This window comes from Gadus macrocephalus, chromosome 18 (assembly GCF_031168955.1).
Source record: "Gadus macrocephalus chromosome 18, ASM3116895v1".
Taxonomy (NCBI): domain Eukaryota; kingdom Metazoa; phylum Chordata; class Actinopteri; order Gadiformes; family Gadidae; genus Gadus; species Gadus macrocephalus.
The window spans coordinates 10447266-10463390 of NC_082399.1; the positions used below are offsets into that span (position 1 = coordinate 10447266).

A 16125-nucleotide genomic window follows, 5' to 3' on the forward strand; every position below is an offset into this window, starting at 1 on the left:
AACTGAAACACCCCGCTGTAAAATAAAACAAAATGTATTTAAGGGTAAAAAAAAAACTTAAACTAGTGCCGTCGAGGAATTTACATTTTTAAGAACACAGGTATGTCAGATCACGATTATTAATCTACTGATCTATTATCACCTTCGCTCCAACTCTCGATTCTCATATTTCTATATTGAATTATTGCAGCTAACAGGCTAATTAATATTTTATAAAAGCTTGATTTGTATTAAAAATGACTTTATTCAAACAAAAGGCTTATTTACAAGGCAAGAGATAACCGTCATTCGGTTGGCAGAAGAAATTTTTTTTCTTTACAAACTGGAAAGAGGAATACAAAATCAAACAAAGGATTACCTACGAGGGAATCGTACCTGCATCACAGCAGGGCGTAGCAAATGACAGTGCCTCACTCGACGCCCTGCAGTCCTGATAGACCTGTCGGAGGACCCTCCCTAAGGTCCTTTGCAAGAATTAAAATAAAAAAAAAATTAAAAAAAATACATTAAACAGTTACAATACAAAATACGGATAAAAAAAGTGAATGACCGTTGCTCATGAATGTTGACATTTTACAGGCTGGTAGGGGGTCGTAGAGCAACGCTCGGCTTAAATAATAAAAGAAACAAAAAGGTACTTGAACAGAAACAACATGTCATTAAACACAGAGCGAAAACGTATGGCGTAGTGGCTGAATTATAAACCAACAAAAGAAAATCATTTAGTGTTTCTTAAAATAATTATTTGAGCAAAACCTACAACTCATAACGACACGTGATCACAGAGGGAGTACAAAGCTTCATATTCCTCAACGATAAAAAGTACAAACACTTCATAGATTGCAAAGTTCCAACGCCAAACGACATCCGGTCCCATCTCCGCCTCGCTCCCCCCCTACAGAGACGCACGACAACGTGCGACACAGCGACCTCGTCCCCCCCGTCGCCCCCGTCCCCCCCGTCCCCCCCTGGTCCATATCCTCTCCCAGGACCAGACTTCACCTTCCTGCAGGGCGTCTCATCCTCTTCCGGCCCCCGGGCTCAGCGCCCAGCCCCACCACCCCCAGACCCTGGGGGCGGGGGGGGGGTCTCAGAGCCAGGGGTGCCAGGCGGGGTCCATGCGACACAGGTTGTCCAGGCTGTTGGCGGCGGCCACCAGGGTGTTGACCTTGCTCTCCCCGCCCTCAAACTGGGCCAGGTTGTGGAGGCGGGACATGATGGCCGTGACCGCCTTCTGGACCAGGACGACGAGCTGCTGGGAGTCCATGTTCTCGGGCTGGCCGGCGGGGGACAGGGGCATGGACGTGTCCTCCTGGGTCTTCTTGTGCCACGCGATGATCTCGTCCCGGAGCACGGCCTTCAGGATGCCGTCCACCTGTTAGGAAAGAGACCCAACGGAGACGGATGCCGTGTCAGGAAATAGGTTTCGCTTTTTTATAATTGCTGGTTGAATTGGTCAGCAAAGCAAACGCAAAACACAAATTAGTATAAAAAAAACGAAAAAATAACATTGAGTCAAATCGAGCGGAAACCAATCTTGTTAACTGCAGATTTAGTGAGGGTGTCTCGGTCCCTGAACGGGGGGACTGCACCTCATTACAGAGGAGAGGTATTGAAACAGGCGCAACCGTCCACACCCGGACGAGGGCCACGAGACGACCAATAACCGGCCGTCTCAGAACACTCCCAGCCAGCGTTTACGGGGCTGGAGCGCACCACGCGAGAGGGGACGGACGCTTCGGCAGCTGCGTCTTCGAAGGGCTTACGTGCGTTTATGGGTTTGTGTTTAGAGCACAGGCGGCCGATTTCAGCTGCAAAATAAGGTTAGAACAGCTCTGGGGAGTTAGGTTTATACACGTCGTTGATAACCTCCTGTCGCCCTGCGTGTGTGTCAGAGTCCTGGGGGGGGGGGGGGGGGAGCTGGGGGGCTAGGGGGGGGGGGTGGTCCTATACATAGAAAACCCAGGCCCTGTTATTACAGCCCCACACTGGGCCTCACTAACCAACCACGAGACACACACACACACACACACACACACACACACACACACACACACACAGGCTGGTTCCGTTTAGCGGGGCCTTGAGAGGGACTCTTCTGGGCGGATGGTTTTCAGCGTGCTATCCATCGACTAACTTTGTTGCAATGGACAAATTTAGGGGTCCCTTACTGAGCCCCTGACAGTTTGACAGAAGGCTGCTATTTGGTAACAGCGGGGGTGCTGGGAGGGAGCCTGTTATTGTAGCCATGCGCTAGCATCAACAGTGAGGCAGCGGAGGGGGTAGCTCGCGTCCCCTGCCGCCACACTCTCAATTTAGCATGCGCGCAGAAAAAACACCAGCCCTGCGCGTTCCTGCGGTAGCCTTTGTGAAGGAGTTCATTAAGCTGTTGCAGATTTTCGGTGTTAAAAATAGACTTGAATTGCGGGTTATTGCAATAGTCTCTAGTGAGGTGGGGTTGAAACGGGCCCTGGACCGGGTAACCCCGGGCTGAAGATAGGCAGGATGAACAAATAACCCTCTGTCAATCACACACCACCGCCCTCAACACGGATAACACGGCCACGTTTGAGCTCCGTCAGTCTCGGCGCCACACCAACTCATCTAGTGGGATGCTATGTCGTTAGCAGTACATTAACATACAGCCCCGTATCAATTTACCCTGCAATTATTTATGATTTACGATTCTATTAAAAGCAGCAGACATTAAATTCAAATCAGTCTTTTCAACTCTCAAGTCATTAACTATATTTATTTATGTTTTATTTATTTATTTATGTCTATTTATATTTATGGATTTATAGATTTATTGATATGTTTATTGTGTATATATTTAGGTACATATTTATTTATATATTAATTTTTTTAACCTATATAATTTATCTGTTTACTTATGTATAATTATTTATATCTATGTAATTGATGTAAACTGTATTTCCAGCAGTGTTGTCCTTGTTAGATGCACAGGTGAGGACGCCTGACGTACACACATCTCACGGCCTTGAAGGACCTAAAGTGTTGTCCTAGACTCCCACACAACCGGTGTGTCATCCAGGAGGCCGCATCAGGCCGGGGGGCGGGGTGGGGGGGCTACGGCCCCAGAACGCCTACCTTGAAGTTGGGCTGAGCGAAGCAGCGCGCCACGGCGATCATGGAGGCGGTGAGCGGGCCCGACACGCCGATGGTGGTGAGGAACTCGGAGATGTTGGGCGTGAGGCGGAACGGGACGGGCCGGTTGGCGTCCAGGTCGCCCGTGGCGTCGTTGATGTCGAAGCGGAAGTACGACACGTTGAGCTTCCCCGTGTCCTGGGGAGGGGGAGGGGGAGAGGAAGAGAGGGAGAGGGGGGGGGGGGAGAGAGAGAGGGAGAAGGGGGGGGAGAGAGAGAGGGAGAAGGGGGGAGAGAGAGATTGGTGGGCACCGAAAGTGAGGGAGAGATGATGAAGAGGGTGGAGGCAGGGAAGGAGAGGGGGGAGAGGGGGGAGGGCAAGAGGGGGTTGGAGAGAGAGGGGCAGGAGAGAGAGAGAGGGAACATCAAGGTTAGACCACAGGACACTAAAGCGTACCCTTTGGCGTGGCGTGTATCTTTATGGCGCCACCTTATTTTCATTGGGCGGGCGGCGTTAACGACTACGGACAAACACGGATATCTCTCGATAAATATTCCCCGGCGGTACAGTCCTCTCCTGCCCCTCCCCCCTCTGCACATAATCCCACGGCCGGAAGGGGACCGAGGGAGGGGCGCCGGGGGGGGGGGGGGGGGGACGCTACGACGGGCGACGCCACAACACACAGGTTCGGCGTAGCGCCATTGATCCCGGACACAGTAAACCGTCAAACGATCAGCAGTGAGACATCTATAATCCACCATGCACACCCGCCGCCCCCTCCACCCTCCTCCTCCTCCTCTTCCCGGGTTCCCCCCCCGTGAGGTAAATCAACACGGGCCGGTTTCATCTTCAAGCCCCGGGTGCGCGTGCGCGAGGGGCCACCGCGCGGGCATCCATTCGAGGACGATAAGCCCCCGCTCGAATGAAAGAGGCGAGTGGCTCCGGCGGCTTTACGGGCGCGCACACCTTTGATTCCAGCCTCTGCCTCTTCCCCGAGCCGGCCCTATCTCCGCTTCCTCTCTCCCTTGGTCTGTCCCTCTCTCTACCACCTGTACTCTCTGGTTAATACCTGCACTCCTCCACCTCTGCCACGTGCTCCTGCCGGCATCAGAGGACCGTCTTTGAGTGTGTGGTGCGGGCGGGGGGGGGGGAAGGGTGGGGATGAGGAACACTGAGACTACCGGGAGGCCCGGAGGAGCCCAACAGACAGTGGGTTGAGGCGACGCAACCGGAATGGTAATCGGCATGACGACCGGGGCAGCCAAACCGAAGCCCCACTGTCGGTGGATCGTTTTTTTTATTTTTTTGTCAATGGGACGAAGCGAGCGACTCCAAAACCGGCCCACCTGTGCCAATCACGTCGTTAAACTGGGGATGAGGCATGATGGATCGTGGGTAATCTTTAGAGCAAATGTCAACTGCATCAGAGGGGAAATTAAAGTAAACGACGTGACCGGCATTTCTGAAGGTTACCGTGGCGATGATGCGGCGTGTTATTGGCCGAGCTGAGAGTCTGCGAGCGGGGAGATAGCCGTTGAAATATTTACGTGTCCGGTAATTGACACAACCGTCAACAGGTCCTCACACACGACAAACTGTAAAGATGTGTGTGTGTGTGGGGGGGACGGGGGGGTGTGTGTGTTGAGGAAAGGGTGGGGGCGTGCGCTCCTTACCGTGTGTGTGCAAGCGGGGTTTATATGCGCGTGCCTGCGTGTGCACGCGTGTTTTTGTGTACATTCCCCCCCACCGTAATCCCTCTGTGTCTAATGGGATCTTCAGGGTGGAACAGGCAGAGAGGGGGCTTAATGCGCGGGCTAAGCTGCCCGGAGGAGCGCCTGTCAGCAAAGGCCGATTAGGATCAGAGGGGGGGGGGGGGGGGGGGGGAGGGGTGGCCTGGCCGACACAATCATCTTTAATAACGACTTTGAGCACGCCGACCCGGAGCCAGAGCGCCCCAACACACACCGCCCCGCTCGTCGCCCCGTAGCCTCTCTCCCCTCTCTCCCCTCCCTCCCTCTTCCACGTGGGCACGCACGGCCTCTTCAAATTGAAACGTCTCTTGATAACTGCGATGCGGCCGCTGACTGAATATAACGGCCTGTCAAAACATCCCGCCGCACTTGACAGCGGCGCGGCGGACTGATAGGGCCTTGCGTGAAAGTCACAGGGGAGAATGGTAATTCACACCCGCGCCCCCGTCCCGATACGGAAGGTAATGACGATCTCTTAATGCATCTCGGGGGGTGGGAGAGAGCGAGAGAGAGAGCGAGAGAGAGAACCGAATTAGCCCCAGTCAAACTGATCCCACTTGTCCTTGACCGACAGACTCTAAAGAGTTGTAAAGTGTATGTCTCCATGTCGGTGTGTGTGTAGGGTTTGTGTGTTTTATTTATCTTTTTGCTACACTTACCTGTGCGATATCCATGATCTCATTGAGTGTGGCTATGTGTGTGTGTGTGTGGCTATGTGTGTGTGTGGCTGTGTGTGTGTGGCTGTGTGTGTGTGTGTGTGTGTGGCTGTGTGTGTGGCTGTGTGTGTGGCTGTGTGTGTGGCTGTGTGTGTGTGTGTGTGTGTGTGTGTGTGTGTGTGTGTGTGTGTGTGTGTGTGTGTGTGTGTGTCTCTCCATGTGTAGGGTGTGTGTGTGTCTCCATGTGTATGTGTCTCCATTTATACGTTGTGTGTGTCTTCTTTTAACTTCTCAGGAAGAAATATATTGCCCCTTAAATCTATAATTAGTTCTCTATTAGTCACCACCTCATGGCCAGGAATTCAAGATGAGGAAAAAGATTGCATTTTTCTTCCATTTAGGGGGGGAAAAGTGAGCTCAAAGTTGAAGTTGCCATTGATTCAGTAAAGTTAAGGTTGAGTTTGATTGTCAAATCAACAAGCATTGATTCAAATTAGTTAGCTCAGTGTGTGGTGTGTGTACTGGGGTGGACAAGGAATACACAAACAGGGTCGGTTCCTTGAGGTCAGGGTATTACCATAAAAAGGCTTTCAAATACATTGTGTGTGTCTCCATGTGTGTGTGTCTCCATGTACAGGGTGCGTGTGTGTCTCCGTGTGTGTGCATCTCCATGTGCAGGGTGTGTGGGTCTCCATGTGTGCGTGTGCGTCTCCTTACCTGGGCGATCTGCAGCATCTCGGGGTTGAGTCGGTTGAGGTGCAGCATGAACTCGGCCAGGCCGATGAGCGCCAGCTGGATGGTGAACATCTTGCGGAAGGTCCAGTAGTCTGTGGCGTTGGGGAAGGTGTGCAGGGCCCACTCCCTCAGCATGCTTCGGGGCACCACGTTGCCCTGCACCTCCTTCAGGATGTCCCGCAGGACCTGGGGAAAGAGAGGGGGAGGGGGAGGAGGAGGAGGAGGAGGAGGGGTCAGAGGTTGTTCCTGTGTTGCAACAACGCCCTGGTGAGTGGTTGGATGCCCGCTGGGGGAGTTGGGCTGGGAATGGGTGGGCTCGTCACGGGGTCATACGGTGGACGCTGGACCGGAAACACGCGTGTGTGGACTGCTTGTGGTCATCTAGTTTGGCTATGCCATTTGCTTTCCTCGACAACATTCCTTCCCAGCCAAGCCAATGACAAACAATGACAGTTGTAACAGTTTCTCAGCGGTAAGTTGTTTATTTTTTAAGCCATACTTTTGGAAGAAATCGCAAAAATACGAATCAAATCTAAAAATACTAATCTAAATCAAATTCACCAAATCCCAATCTGTTGGCTATTCACGACTCAAACAGCAAAACTCAAATAAACCCTCCCCACCCAGAGACGCAGCCCGTGGACGCCCCCCTCTTCCTACCTGGTGGCTGGCCTGCGTGCCGCGGGCCTGCACCGTGGCCAGGCGGTCGTAGTAGCGCGAGATGGGGTTGTCGTGCTCGATGCCCTTCTTGGCGCAGCGCTGCTTGTAGATCTCCACCAGGGACAGCGAGGACGGGTTGTCCTCCACCAGCCGCATCTGGGGGGACACCGCCACCACCCGGGGCACTGGGGGGGGGGGGGGGTAGGAGGAGGAGGAGGAGGAGGAGGAGGATGTGGTGGACAGACAGAGAGGTGGGTGAAGAGAAGGAGGGAGGAGTGATGGAATAAAAAGGGAGGAGAGGAGAGAGGAGAGCAGGAGCGAGGTAAAGGGTTAGGAGAGAGGAAAGAGAGGTGCACAACAAGTTAATCGGCGTCATCCAGGAAGGCAAACATCCTGACTCGAGGAAACAACAGTGGAGCTTGTGACGACCGCACCGCCGACCACGGGTCTCAACTCCACACCAAAATACTCTGGAATTTCCGCAATAATTGCAGCGCAACCACACTTGCTCCACACTTGCTCGCCCCGCTCCCAACCCCCGCCGCCACCAACAACCCACTGTCCGGGGTGGCAGAGCGCCCAGAACAGTGGGGGCTTGAGAGGGCCAGCTGGGGAGCCTGCTGTGAGGGACAGTGGTGGTGATGGTGGCGGTGGTGGTGGCGGCGGATGCAGTCTAAACATTTAAATAGGCTGGCCCCCACGATGGGTTTACTGAGTTCCTGTCCCCCGGTTTCACCTCAAACCAACCAATCAGGGAGCGGAGGGGACATGCTGAGAAGGACATTGTGCTTGAAAAGGATCTAGATGTGTTTGTAGTCAGTGTGTGCGAGTGCGATTTGGGGTTTGCTTTGTGAGGGGATATATTGATTGAGAAAAGGGAAGGTGCATGCTGGGATTCAGAGGAAGTTTTGAACTCTTTACACACACACACACACACACACACACACACACACACACACACACACACACACACACACACACACACACACACACACACACACACACACACACACACACACACACACACACACACACACACACACACAGCTTTGAGTGCGATGAAAAGCACAGTATAAAAGCAACGAAGGACCATCGTTCACCAGAGGGAGAGGGGGGGTCTTACCGGTGAAGAAGAGGTGTCTCTTGGTGGTCTCCTTCCTCTTCTCCAGACAGGGGTTGAGGAGGCGGAGGAGCTGCAGCACGCGCTCCTCCCGGCGCGACTCCGTCAGGCAGGCGTCGTTCATCACCAGGTAGGGGTAGATCTTGCCGTTGTGGCCACGGATGTAGAGGCGGCGGGCCGCCGTGTTGTGCTTCTGGACGATCTCCACCCTGGGCATGAACCTGGGGGGAGGGGGGGGGGGGGAAGAGGAGGCGCGTGAGTGGGGGGATGAAGGAACAGGGAGAGGAAGGCAGAGGAGAGCAGCGTAGTGGGGGATGAGGGGACAGGGAGAGAGGAGAGGAGGGGTGAGGAAAGCAGAGGAGAAGGGGAGTATGGGAGAGGAGAGATGAGAGTAGAATAGAAGAGAGCCGAGGCAATGGATTGGCGAGAGAAGAGAGGAGCAGCGGGGGGGGAGGAGAGACATGATGGGAAGAAGGGAAGATAGGCGAGAGAAGGAGCGGAGAGCAGAGAAGGACAGAAGAGGAGAGAGGAGAGATGAGAAGACAAGAATTGGAGGAGAGTAGAGAGGGAAGTGTTAATAGAGGAAAAAAAAATAGATAACAGGAGAAGAAAGGTGGAAAGAAAAAAGAGGAGGAGATGAACATGAATCGGGGAGGAAAGAATAGGAGAAGCGAGAGGTGGGGACGGAGAACAAATCGAGGGAAGCGGAGAGGATAAGAGAGGAGCGCAGAGGAAAAAGAGATGCGGAACTAATTAAAATGTGTGAAGTGGAAGGCTATATAGAGTCATTTTCCATGACATGTATTCGTTTCTCCAGGGGCATTGGGTTTGTTAAACGCAAAGCATATACAGAATTAAACATCAACACACCAGCTAAGGAATGGCACGTGCATTCATGTCCTGTTAGTCACGAGCAAACCGCACTAGATCCGGCCCTACGGCTACGCACCAGACCCCTACCACGGGGGACGGGGGGACGTCGCCAGGCCCGCGCTGAACGTACGGAGCGGGAATGCTTTAGCTTAAACCATTGAGCTCCAATAAAAAGAAGAATTATTAAAGGCTAAATGACAGCAGAGATCTGACCTTTAGTTGGGACTGCATCGTCGTGTGACCAGTAAAGATGCTCACCATAACAAGATGCTCAAATAATAGATCGGAAAACGTGTAGTGCAGCATTCGCCCATGTGTGTGTGTGTGTCTGTGTGAGTGTGTGTGTGTGTGTGCGCGCTGTACCTGGCGATTTTGATGTAGTAGTGCGTGGGCTTGGGCATGAGGAACTCCCCGGGGATCTCCACCTCAGCCGTCTGTGCCGAGAAGTTGCTGAGGAAGCGGCACTTCTCCTCGATGAGGAAGAACTTGGGGAGCTGCTTGGTCTTGGCCTCGAGGATCTTGATCCACTTCTTCAGCTTGGAAATCAGGTTGTGCAGCTTCATGGAGCCCGGCACGATGAAGTCGAAGTCTGCGGGCGGAGGGGGGAGGAGAGATGGGGGGGGGGGGGGGGGGGGGGGGCGGAGGGTTAAACGTGTGGGTTGCTTAACACGTCGTCGTATAATTGCTTAACGATCGTACAAATGTGTACGATTCGGCCCGACTGTCTAAGTGGTCCTCCACCCAATAGGGCGGTGTATTACCAGAAAGTGGTTGCCGCCCCCATTGTACAAAACAAAGCTATGCGAAAACGTGCAAAATCAACAGTGCATTATCAGGGCTCAGTTACCTAGTAAACTAAGTAACCATGTGTGCTGGTAATATGTAAAGGATAACTGACAGCGAGCCAGTCTTAATCACCCTAAAGGATTATTTTTTAGTACTGAATAAATCTACTTAAAAAAATTTGAATTACATTGATTTAAAAATGATTTGATTGCTTCCACGAAAATAATTGCTATACAACAAATTACGAAAAATGATTATAAAAAAAAAAAATATGCCGGTAGAATGCCGTCATTTACCAATCAGAATAGAGTCTTCAACAAAGCTGTGTAATAACATAGGGTTAGAATACGACTGGCTGCCGGGCTTCATCCCCTCAGTTGGACTGAGTGCTGATTGGCAGTGCAGTGACAGACGTCGCCTCTTGAGGTACAAAGTGATGCTACGATACGGTACGGGTCGATGCTAGCTGCTAACTAAGGAAATATCTCTGCAACACGATGCATGTACGTCTTTGACATAACGTCACACTAACGATTTTACCTTCAGTTTACACTTTTATTGTCAATATATAATCTTACACGATGCAACTTGAAAAACGTAGCCTTCAATGGGGGTTAAAATAGAGTTCCTAATACCTTGCAGATAACCTGAAAAACTCAATAATAACTACTTCCAAAGAATTATTACACACAAAACCGACCATTCTGGGGATGGCAAAGGGAAAGACATGAGCCACAAATACGGCAGCTTTACAAAGACTATCGTTCCTGATTCAGGTCACAACTCTCATGGCGACCAACAGTGTGATGAGCTGCGGCAATAACACTCGGAACTAAGAGGCACTGAGCACAGCAAAGAAAAGAACCCCCAGGACATCTTTCTCTCGTCACAGCGGACCGCGCGCACACACGAGTGAGTGCACACCGACAAACGTGTGTGGTTGCGTTCCCTTTATTGCGGTCGTGAAACAGCGGGGAAAAGGGTGGCCATGCTGTTTTCAAACCTTTTGATATTTTCCTAAGTGCCTTTCTCTAACATCTCAGGAAGGAATATATTGCTCCTTAAATCTATAATTAGTTCTCAATTAGTCACCACCTCATGGCCAGGGATTCAAGATTGCATTTTCCTTCCCTTTGGGGGGGGAAAACTGAGCTCAAAGTTGAAGTCCTCTTTGATTCAGTAAAGTTAAGGTTGAGTTTGATTGTCCAATCAACAAGCATTAATTCGAATTAGTTAGCTCAGTGTGTGGTGTGTGTACTAGGGTGGACAAGAAATACACAGCCAGGGTCGGTTCCTTGAGGACATGGTATTACCATTCAAAGGCTTTCAAATACAATCATTTTATTTCACCGATGGGCAACCGAGCCTGGCTTCAGAATCTCAGCGTGATTATCCCCCTAAACACTAGAACACAATAATACTCAGTGTTTAATCAGACACACAGCGTTTTGCTCGTAAAAGGGATTTGGCACCGACTGCCCAGGCTATATTCAGGACGATGAGAGGGCAATATCTGGGGCCGTTTTTGCTGGGCTATAATTGAATACTTTTAGGAAATGTACAAGGAGGCGGTTCGTAAAGATGGAGACGGAAAGGATAGGGCGACACATGCTCTCAACGCGGCTTGTCTCGGTTTTCCTATTTTGTTTCCCCTTCCTTTTCATCGTTCTTCCTTCAGTCATGCCTTTATTTCCCTCTCTCTCTCCCCCGCCTCCCCCTGATGGGCCGGGCCAGACAGTACGAGGCCTGTGGTTACTGTGATGGAGTGAGGCTAAGCACCAGGACCATCCTGCTTGACATTTCAGTTATGAGCCATTATGGCTCTGACTGACTGATGCTCGCCGCACCACAGCTCCCCTTTCAGCACAGGCCTCGGCTGTAAACCCCCCCCCACACACACACACACACACACACACACAGGTTAACAACCCACATACACCCACAAAGACACACACACACACACACAGACACACACACACACACAGGTGAACACAGATACACACACAGGTGAACAACACACACACACAGGTGAACAACACACACACACAGGTGAACAACACACACAAACGCACAGGTGAACAACACACACAAACGCACAGACAACAAAAAAGAAACATGCACACCCACGCACACATCAAACCTGCCATTTCCTATAGATTGTCCATCGCATCCAACCTGCGCTCTAAACAAATCAAAAGCCTTCCCGCAGAGTCCTTCACGCACAGTGAGGCAGTGATACGATCACATGCACTTCCTGCTACACCTCGGGAGGGGGGGGATCTCGGCTCGGAGAGGTGGGGGGGAGGACAGCTGGTAAGAGACGGAGTATCCTGCCGCTAGGATAACTAGCCAGGCCGCCTTCTGACCTCTGTGGAAGGAAAATAACACGCCACTGTCGACCGGAGACCTTCCGCCTGAGAGAGGTAGGGGAGGGGGGGGTGGAGGGTGGGAGAGAGGAGTCGGCACACTGCTGCACCGCCAACACTGAACACACACCCAGGAGGGGCCAACGCTGCTGTGTGCGAGGACGAGCAGAGAGTCCGACATCGCTTCTGTTTAGAAGGGGCTCTGTGTGAGGGAGGCTCAAAGAGGAGAGGGGGGGACATGTGATTATGATGGCACGCACGCACGCACGCACGCGCACACACACACACTTTGGATGATGCTCCCCAAACTTGCACCATTTATAAAATACGACGTTTAGCGCTAGAGTTGGGCTGTTGAAAGGCTGTCAAGCTCTTCCAAATAAAGCATCTCACCACAAGGGAAACCAAAGCCATTATGCTAAATTATAAGTTGAGCCGAACAATGCGAAGCGTCTCCTTAGCGAAAACAAGTGTGCGTGTGTGCGTGTGCGTGTGTGTGTGTGTGTGTGGGGGGGGGGGGGGGGGGGGGGGGCAACTTCCCACGAGGGGGGAATTAAGGAGCCGGAGAACGTGTATGTGTGATTGTTTTGTTTCCAGAAGAGGCCCTTTAGAACAAAGGTCTGCGGAGAGCGGACCCACCGCTAACACGGTAACTCATGCAAATGGCGTGTGCCGTAATTGGATCTGAATGCATCCCCGCTGCCAAATGGTATGTGTGCACACATAAACCCCTATTTTCCAGCCCACAAACCCTCCGACAGAGACGGCACCCCTGATGCTGGCGTTGGGGGGGGGGGGGGGGGATGGAGGAGGAGGTGGAGGGGAAGAGGGAGGAGGGGGAGGCACTTGGCTGCTCAGCGGTGGAGCGAGACACTTTTTGTTCCGCTCTGGAGGCACGGTGTCGTTCTCTCCCTCCAACGCCCTTGCTCCTCCACCTCCCTCCTCCCCCCAAATCCCCGCTGCCATGGGCAAAACCCAGGCGGGGGGCCCTTGCGTGACCGTGGCTCTTGGCGAGGGCCCTTATGAGACCAGGGTTCTGGCGAGGGCCCTTGTGCGACCGTGGGTCCTGGCGAGGGCCCTTACGAGACCTTGGGTTTTGGCGAGGGCCCTTACTAGGCCGTGGGCCTGGCGAGGGCCCTTGAGGGACCGTGGTGGTGGTGAGGGCTGCGGGACCATCAGGCTCTCCAGAACTCCACCGTGTGACAGTCCCACTACTCTCCCTCCTCCTTCCAAAGTGCCCCGCACCAGACCTGTCTTTCATGCGTTTGTCCGGTTCGTGATCAATGGTTGCATTTCCTCACGCAACCTTTTCACAAAACAATGAGAGGATGTTGCAAGTAATATAACATTTTGTGGCGGCTGCAAAATGGCAGCTTTGCCAGAATCCAACATACAATGAGACATCAGTTGTCATGCTCTGCACTCAGTGGGCGGATATAGTAAGCTGGTGTTTGTGTAGCTGCGATTGGTGTGAATCACTTTTCTGAATTTATGGATACATTTATCTAATCTCCTATACCTGCGACTTGGATGCCTCACCATGGAGAGCGTGCAGTGAGCACACAGGTGTTTTCACCGGACAGCATGTGTATGAAGCACACCGTGTGCTTGCAGTGTCCATTTTACTCTTCTCCATTTCACGGCTCTCCTCTCATTGGCCGCTTCCCTTCGCTGACTCAGCCTCCTCCCTTCTCTTCTTCAGACTCTTTCAAACCCCCCCCCCCCCCCCCCCCCCCCCCCATTCCCCCCACCTACTACTCCTCCCATCCTTAAACTGGCTCTTTCCCAGGGCCAAACACATTAGCACTGCTGGTTAGCAGAGGAGAAAGGGAAGAGGAGAGAGAGCGAGTGAGCGAGAGACGGAGCAAAGGAAGGAAAGAACAAAGAGAGCCAGGGAGAGAGAGAAGCAGAGAGAGAACAGAGAGAACCAGTGGGAGATCCAGAGAGAGAGCAGAGAACCACAGAGAGACCAGAAGGGAGAACCAGAGAGAACCAGAGAGAGATCCAGAGAGAAAACAGAGAGAGAACCGGAGAGAGAATCACAGAGAGAACCACAGAGAGAACCATATAACCAGAGAGAGAACCACAGAGAACCATGGAGAGAACTGGGGAGAGAACCAGAGAGAGAGAGACCAGAGAGAGATCAGAGTGAACCAGAGAGACATCCAGAGAGAGAACCGGAGAACCAGAGAGAGTCCAGGGAGAGACCCAGGGAGAGACCCAGAGAGAGAACCAGAGAGAGAACCAGAGAGAGAACCAGAGAGAGAACCAGAGAGAACAAGGTTCTATGGATTCAAGGATTGCTGACTTGAACGCATACCGATGGGCGGAGAGTTCACCTCTGCTATGCGAAAGCCAGGAACTCAAAGGAGTTTTCTTCCTAATTTAATAACCTGTCACACCTATTCAGTGTACAAGTGCGTGGCTCACACACCAGACAGTTGGAAAATGTGGTATTTTCTCATGCTGCTGATTTAATATACTCGTGGTTTGGAAATGAATTCCGCAGGCAAAAGCCCAGACTGCCCAGCCGCCAAACATTCAAAGTTTGCCCTACGGGGGAAAACCTTGATGTAAAGCACTCTTCAGATTTTACCCTCAAGCCAGGACCAGTCACATGACACCCCCTTCATCTCTATACCTGAAGCACATGAGTCATACCGGCGGCCTTGAATACAGTTTACACAGAGTTCAGCCAATGGGAACGCTGCTGACCACAGCTCGGCCTATAGCAGGGCCGCTGAACTGTGTCATTGTGTTAGCCCACACCAAGTGTAGCGCGCGGGGAGACTAAACACGCTCAAATGTTCCAAACCCACCGAGGTGTGTAAACTGTATGCACATGTTGAGACAGCCAGCAACACACACACACACACACACACACACACACACACACACACACACACCCCCCCCCCCCCACCCACCCCCCCCCCCCCGCGACCGCTAAATCAAATCATTTGGTTGAGATCCTTGTGTTCTGGTGCACTTGTGTTCCAGATGCAGCACCACGAGGGCGTGACGTCAACGCACTAAACGCTAAAACGAACAGCACCTGGGTGTCGACGCACAGGGGAACAGACCAATGCACCCCCCGCCCCCAGGCCCCCGCCACATCTACATCCATCCCATGGTGGAGTGGGGGGGGGCTATCTGTTTTTCATTCTTCTTAAAAAGAACACGGGACTCAGCCTGGACGTTTTTGTTGTTCGTCAGCTTTCTGACGGATGCCGGGTTGTCTCCTGGGGGAGCGCCCTGAGGAGCTGTGATCGCGGAGGTGTTGCTGGCTTCCGAGTCACGACAGCTTGACACAGGCACCTGCCGGCCACATGCTCGGCATACCAACCGGCGCTCCGCCTACCGTGCGCACGAAGAGAGACCTCCATATGCTCGCCACGCTGTGGCTCTTCAAAAAAGACCTCAGAGGGAAGGGGAAGCGTCAGATGGGCCGCTGTTAGCAGAACCAAGCGTTCGGGGAGTTTACGTGGGGCGATGCTCAAGAGGAGAGACGTCAGGGGAGCAGGGGGCGCCAGGTGTCTCCAAAGGAGGAAGTGACACGGGGCTTCAAAGCGGTGTTTGCGTCGTGGGGGACTGCGAGTACAGCCTGTCACAGCGATGTTCGGAAAAGCTTCACACGGAGCGACGGATCAAAACATCAATTAGTATGAAAATGTAACGATGGATAGACAGATTCAATGCTCTGCTTGAATGGACTGCATCCTATTACGAGGAATTCGCTTCGCTCACAACAAGACAACAACGATCCCGGCCGTTGAGGTAGCCTCCTCACGAGAGGAGAGGCAGGAGAGGCATTGAACCATCGAACCTCGAGTTCACATGTCCCAAGACAGCGCATGCATCTACCTCCTCATCAACCGCACACACAACCGTCATAGCGTTGACAAGGACGGTCTGTGGCTCAGCAGGCCTTCCAATTGAAGGTTGGAACCGCAGCGGGATTGAACCAGCAACCCCTCGGCTGTCAGAACAAATGCAGCACGTCTAGCGAGAGACCAGCCGGCTCTAATAGAGTCAAAAGGCGATCGAGAACGTCAACCGAAAACGTCAGGGGT

At 52.5% G+C, this 16125-nt stretch overlaps 1 protein-coding gene across 1 annotated transcript in view; it reads right to left on the bottom strand.

Annotated features, from left to right (window-relative positions):
- Nucleotides 1–224: 224 nt before the first annotated feature.
- Nucleotides 225–16125, bottom strand: part of trrap (transformation/transcription domain-associated protein) — a 93740-nt gene continuing 77839 nt past the window's right edge. Inside the window, exons 64-69 of the mRNA XM_060037264.1 lie at nucleotides 9267–9505; nucleotides 8034–8251; nucleotides 6911–7095; nucleotides 6233–6436; nucleotides 3112–3306; nucleotides 225–1375 (exon numbers count right to left, since the gene is read on the bottom strand). Coding sequence (XP_059893247.1) covers nucleotides 1091–1375; nucleotides 3112–3306; nucleotides 6233–6436; nucleotides 6911–7095; nucleotides 8034–8251; nucleotides 9267–9505 — 1326 coding nt within the window. The 3' untranslated portion in view covers nucleotides 225–1090. The remainder of the gene's footprint in view (nucleotides 1376–3111; nucleotides 3307–6232; nucleotides 6437–6910; nucleotides 7096–8033; nucleotides 8252–9266; nucleotides 9506–16125) is intronic.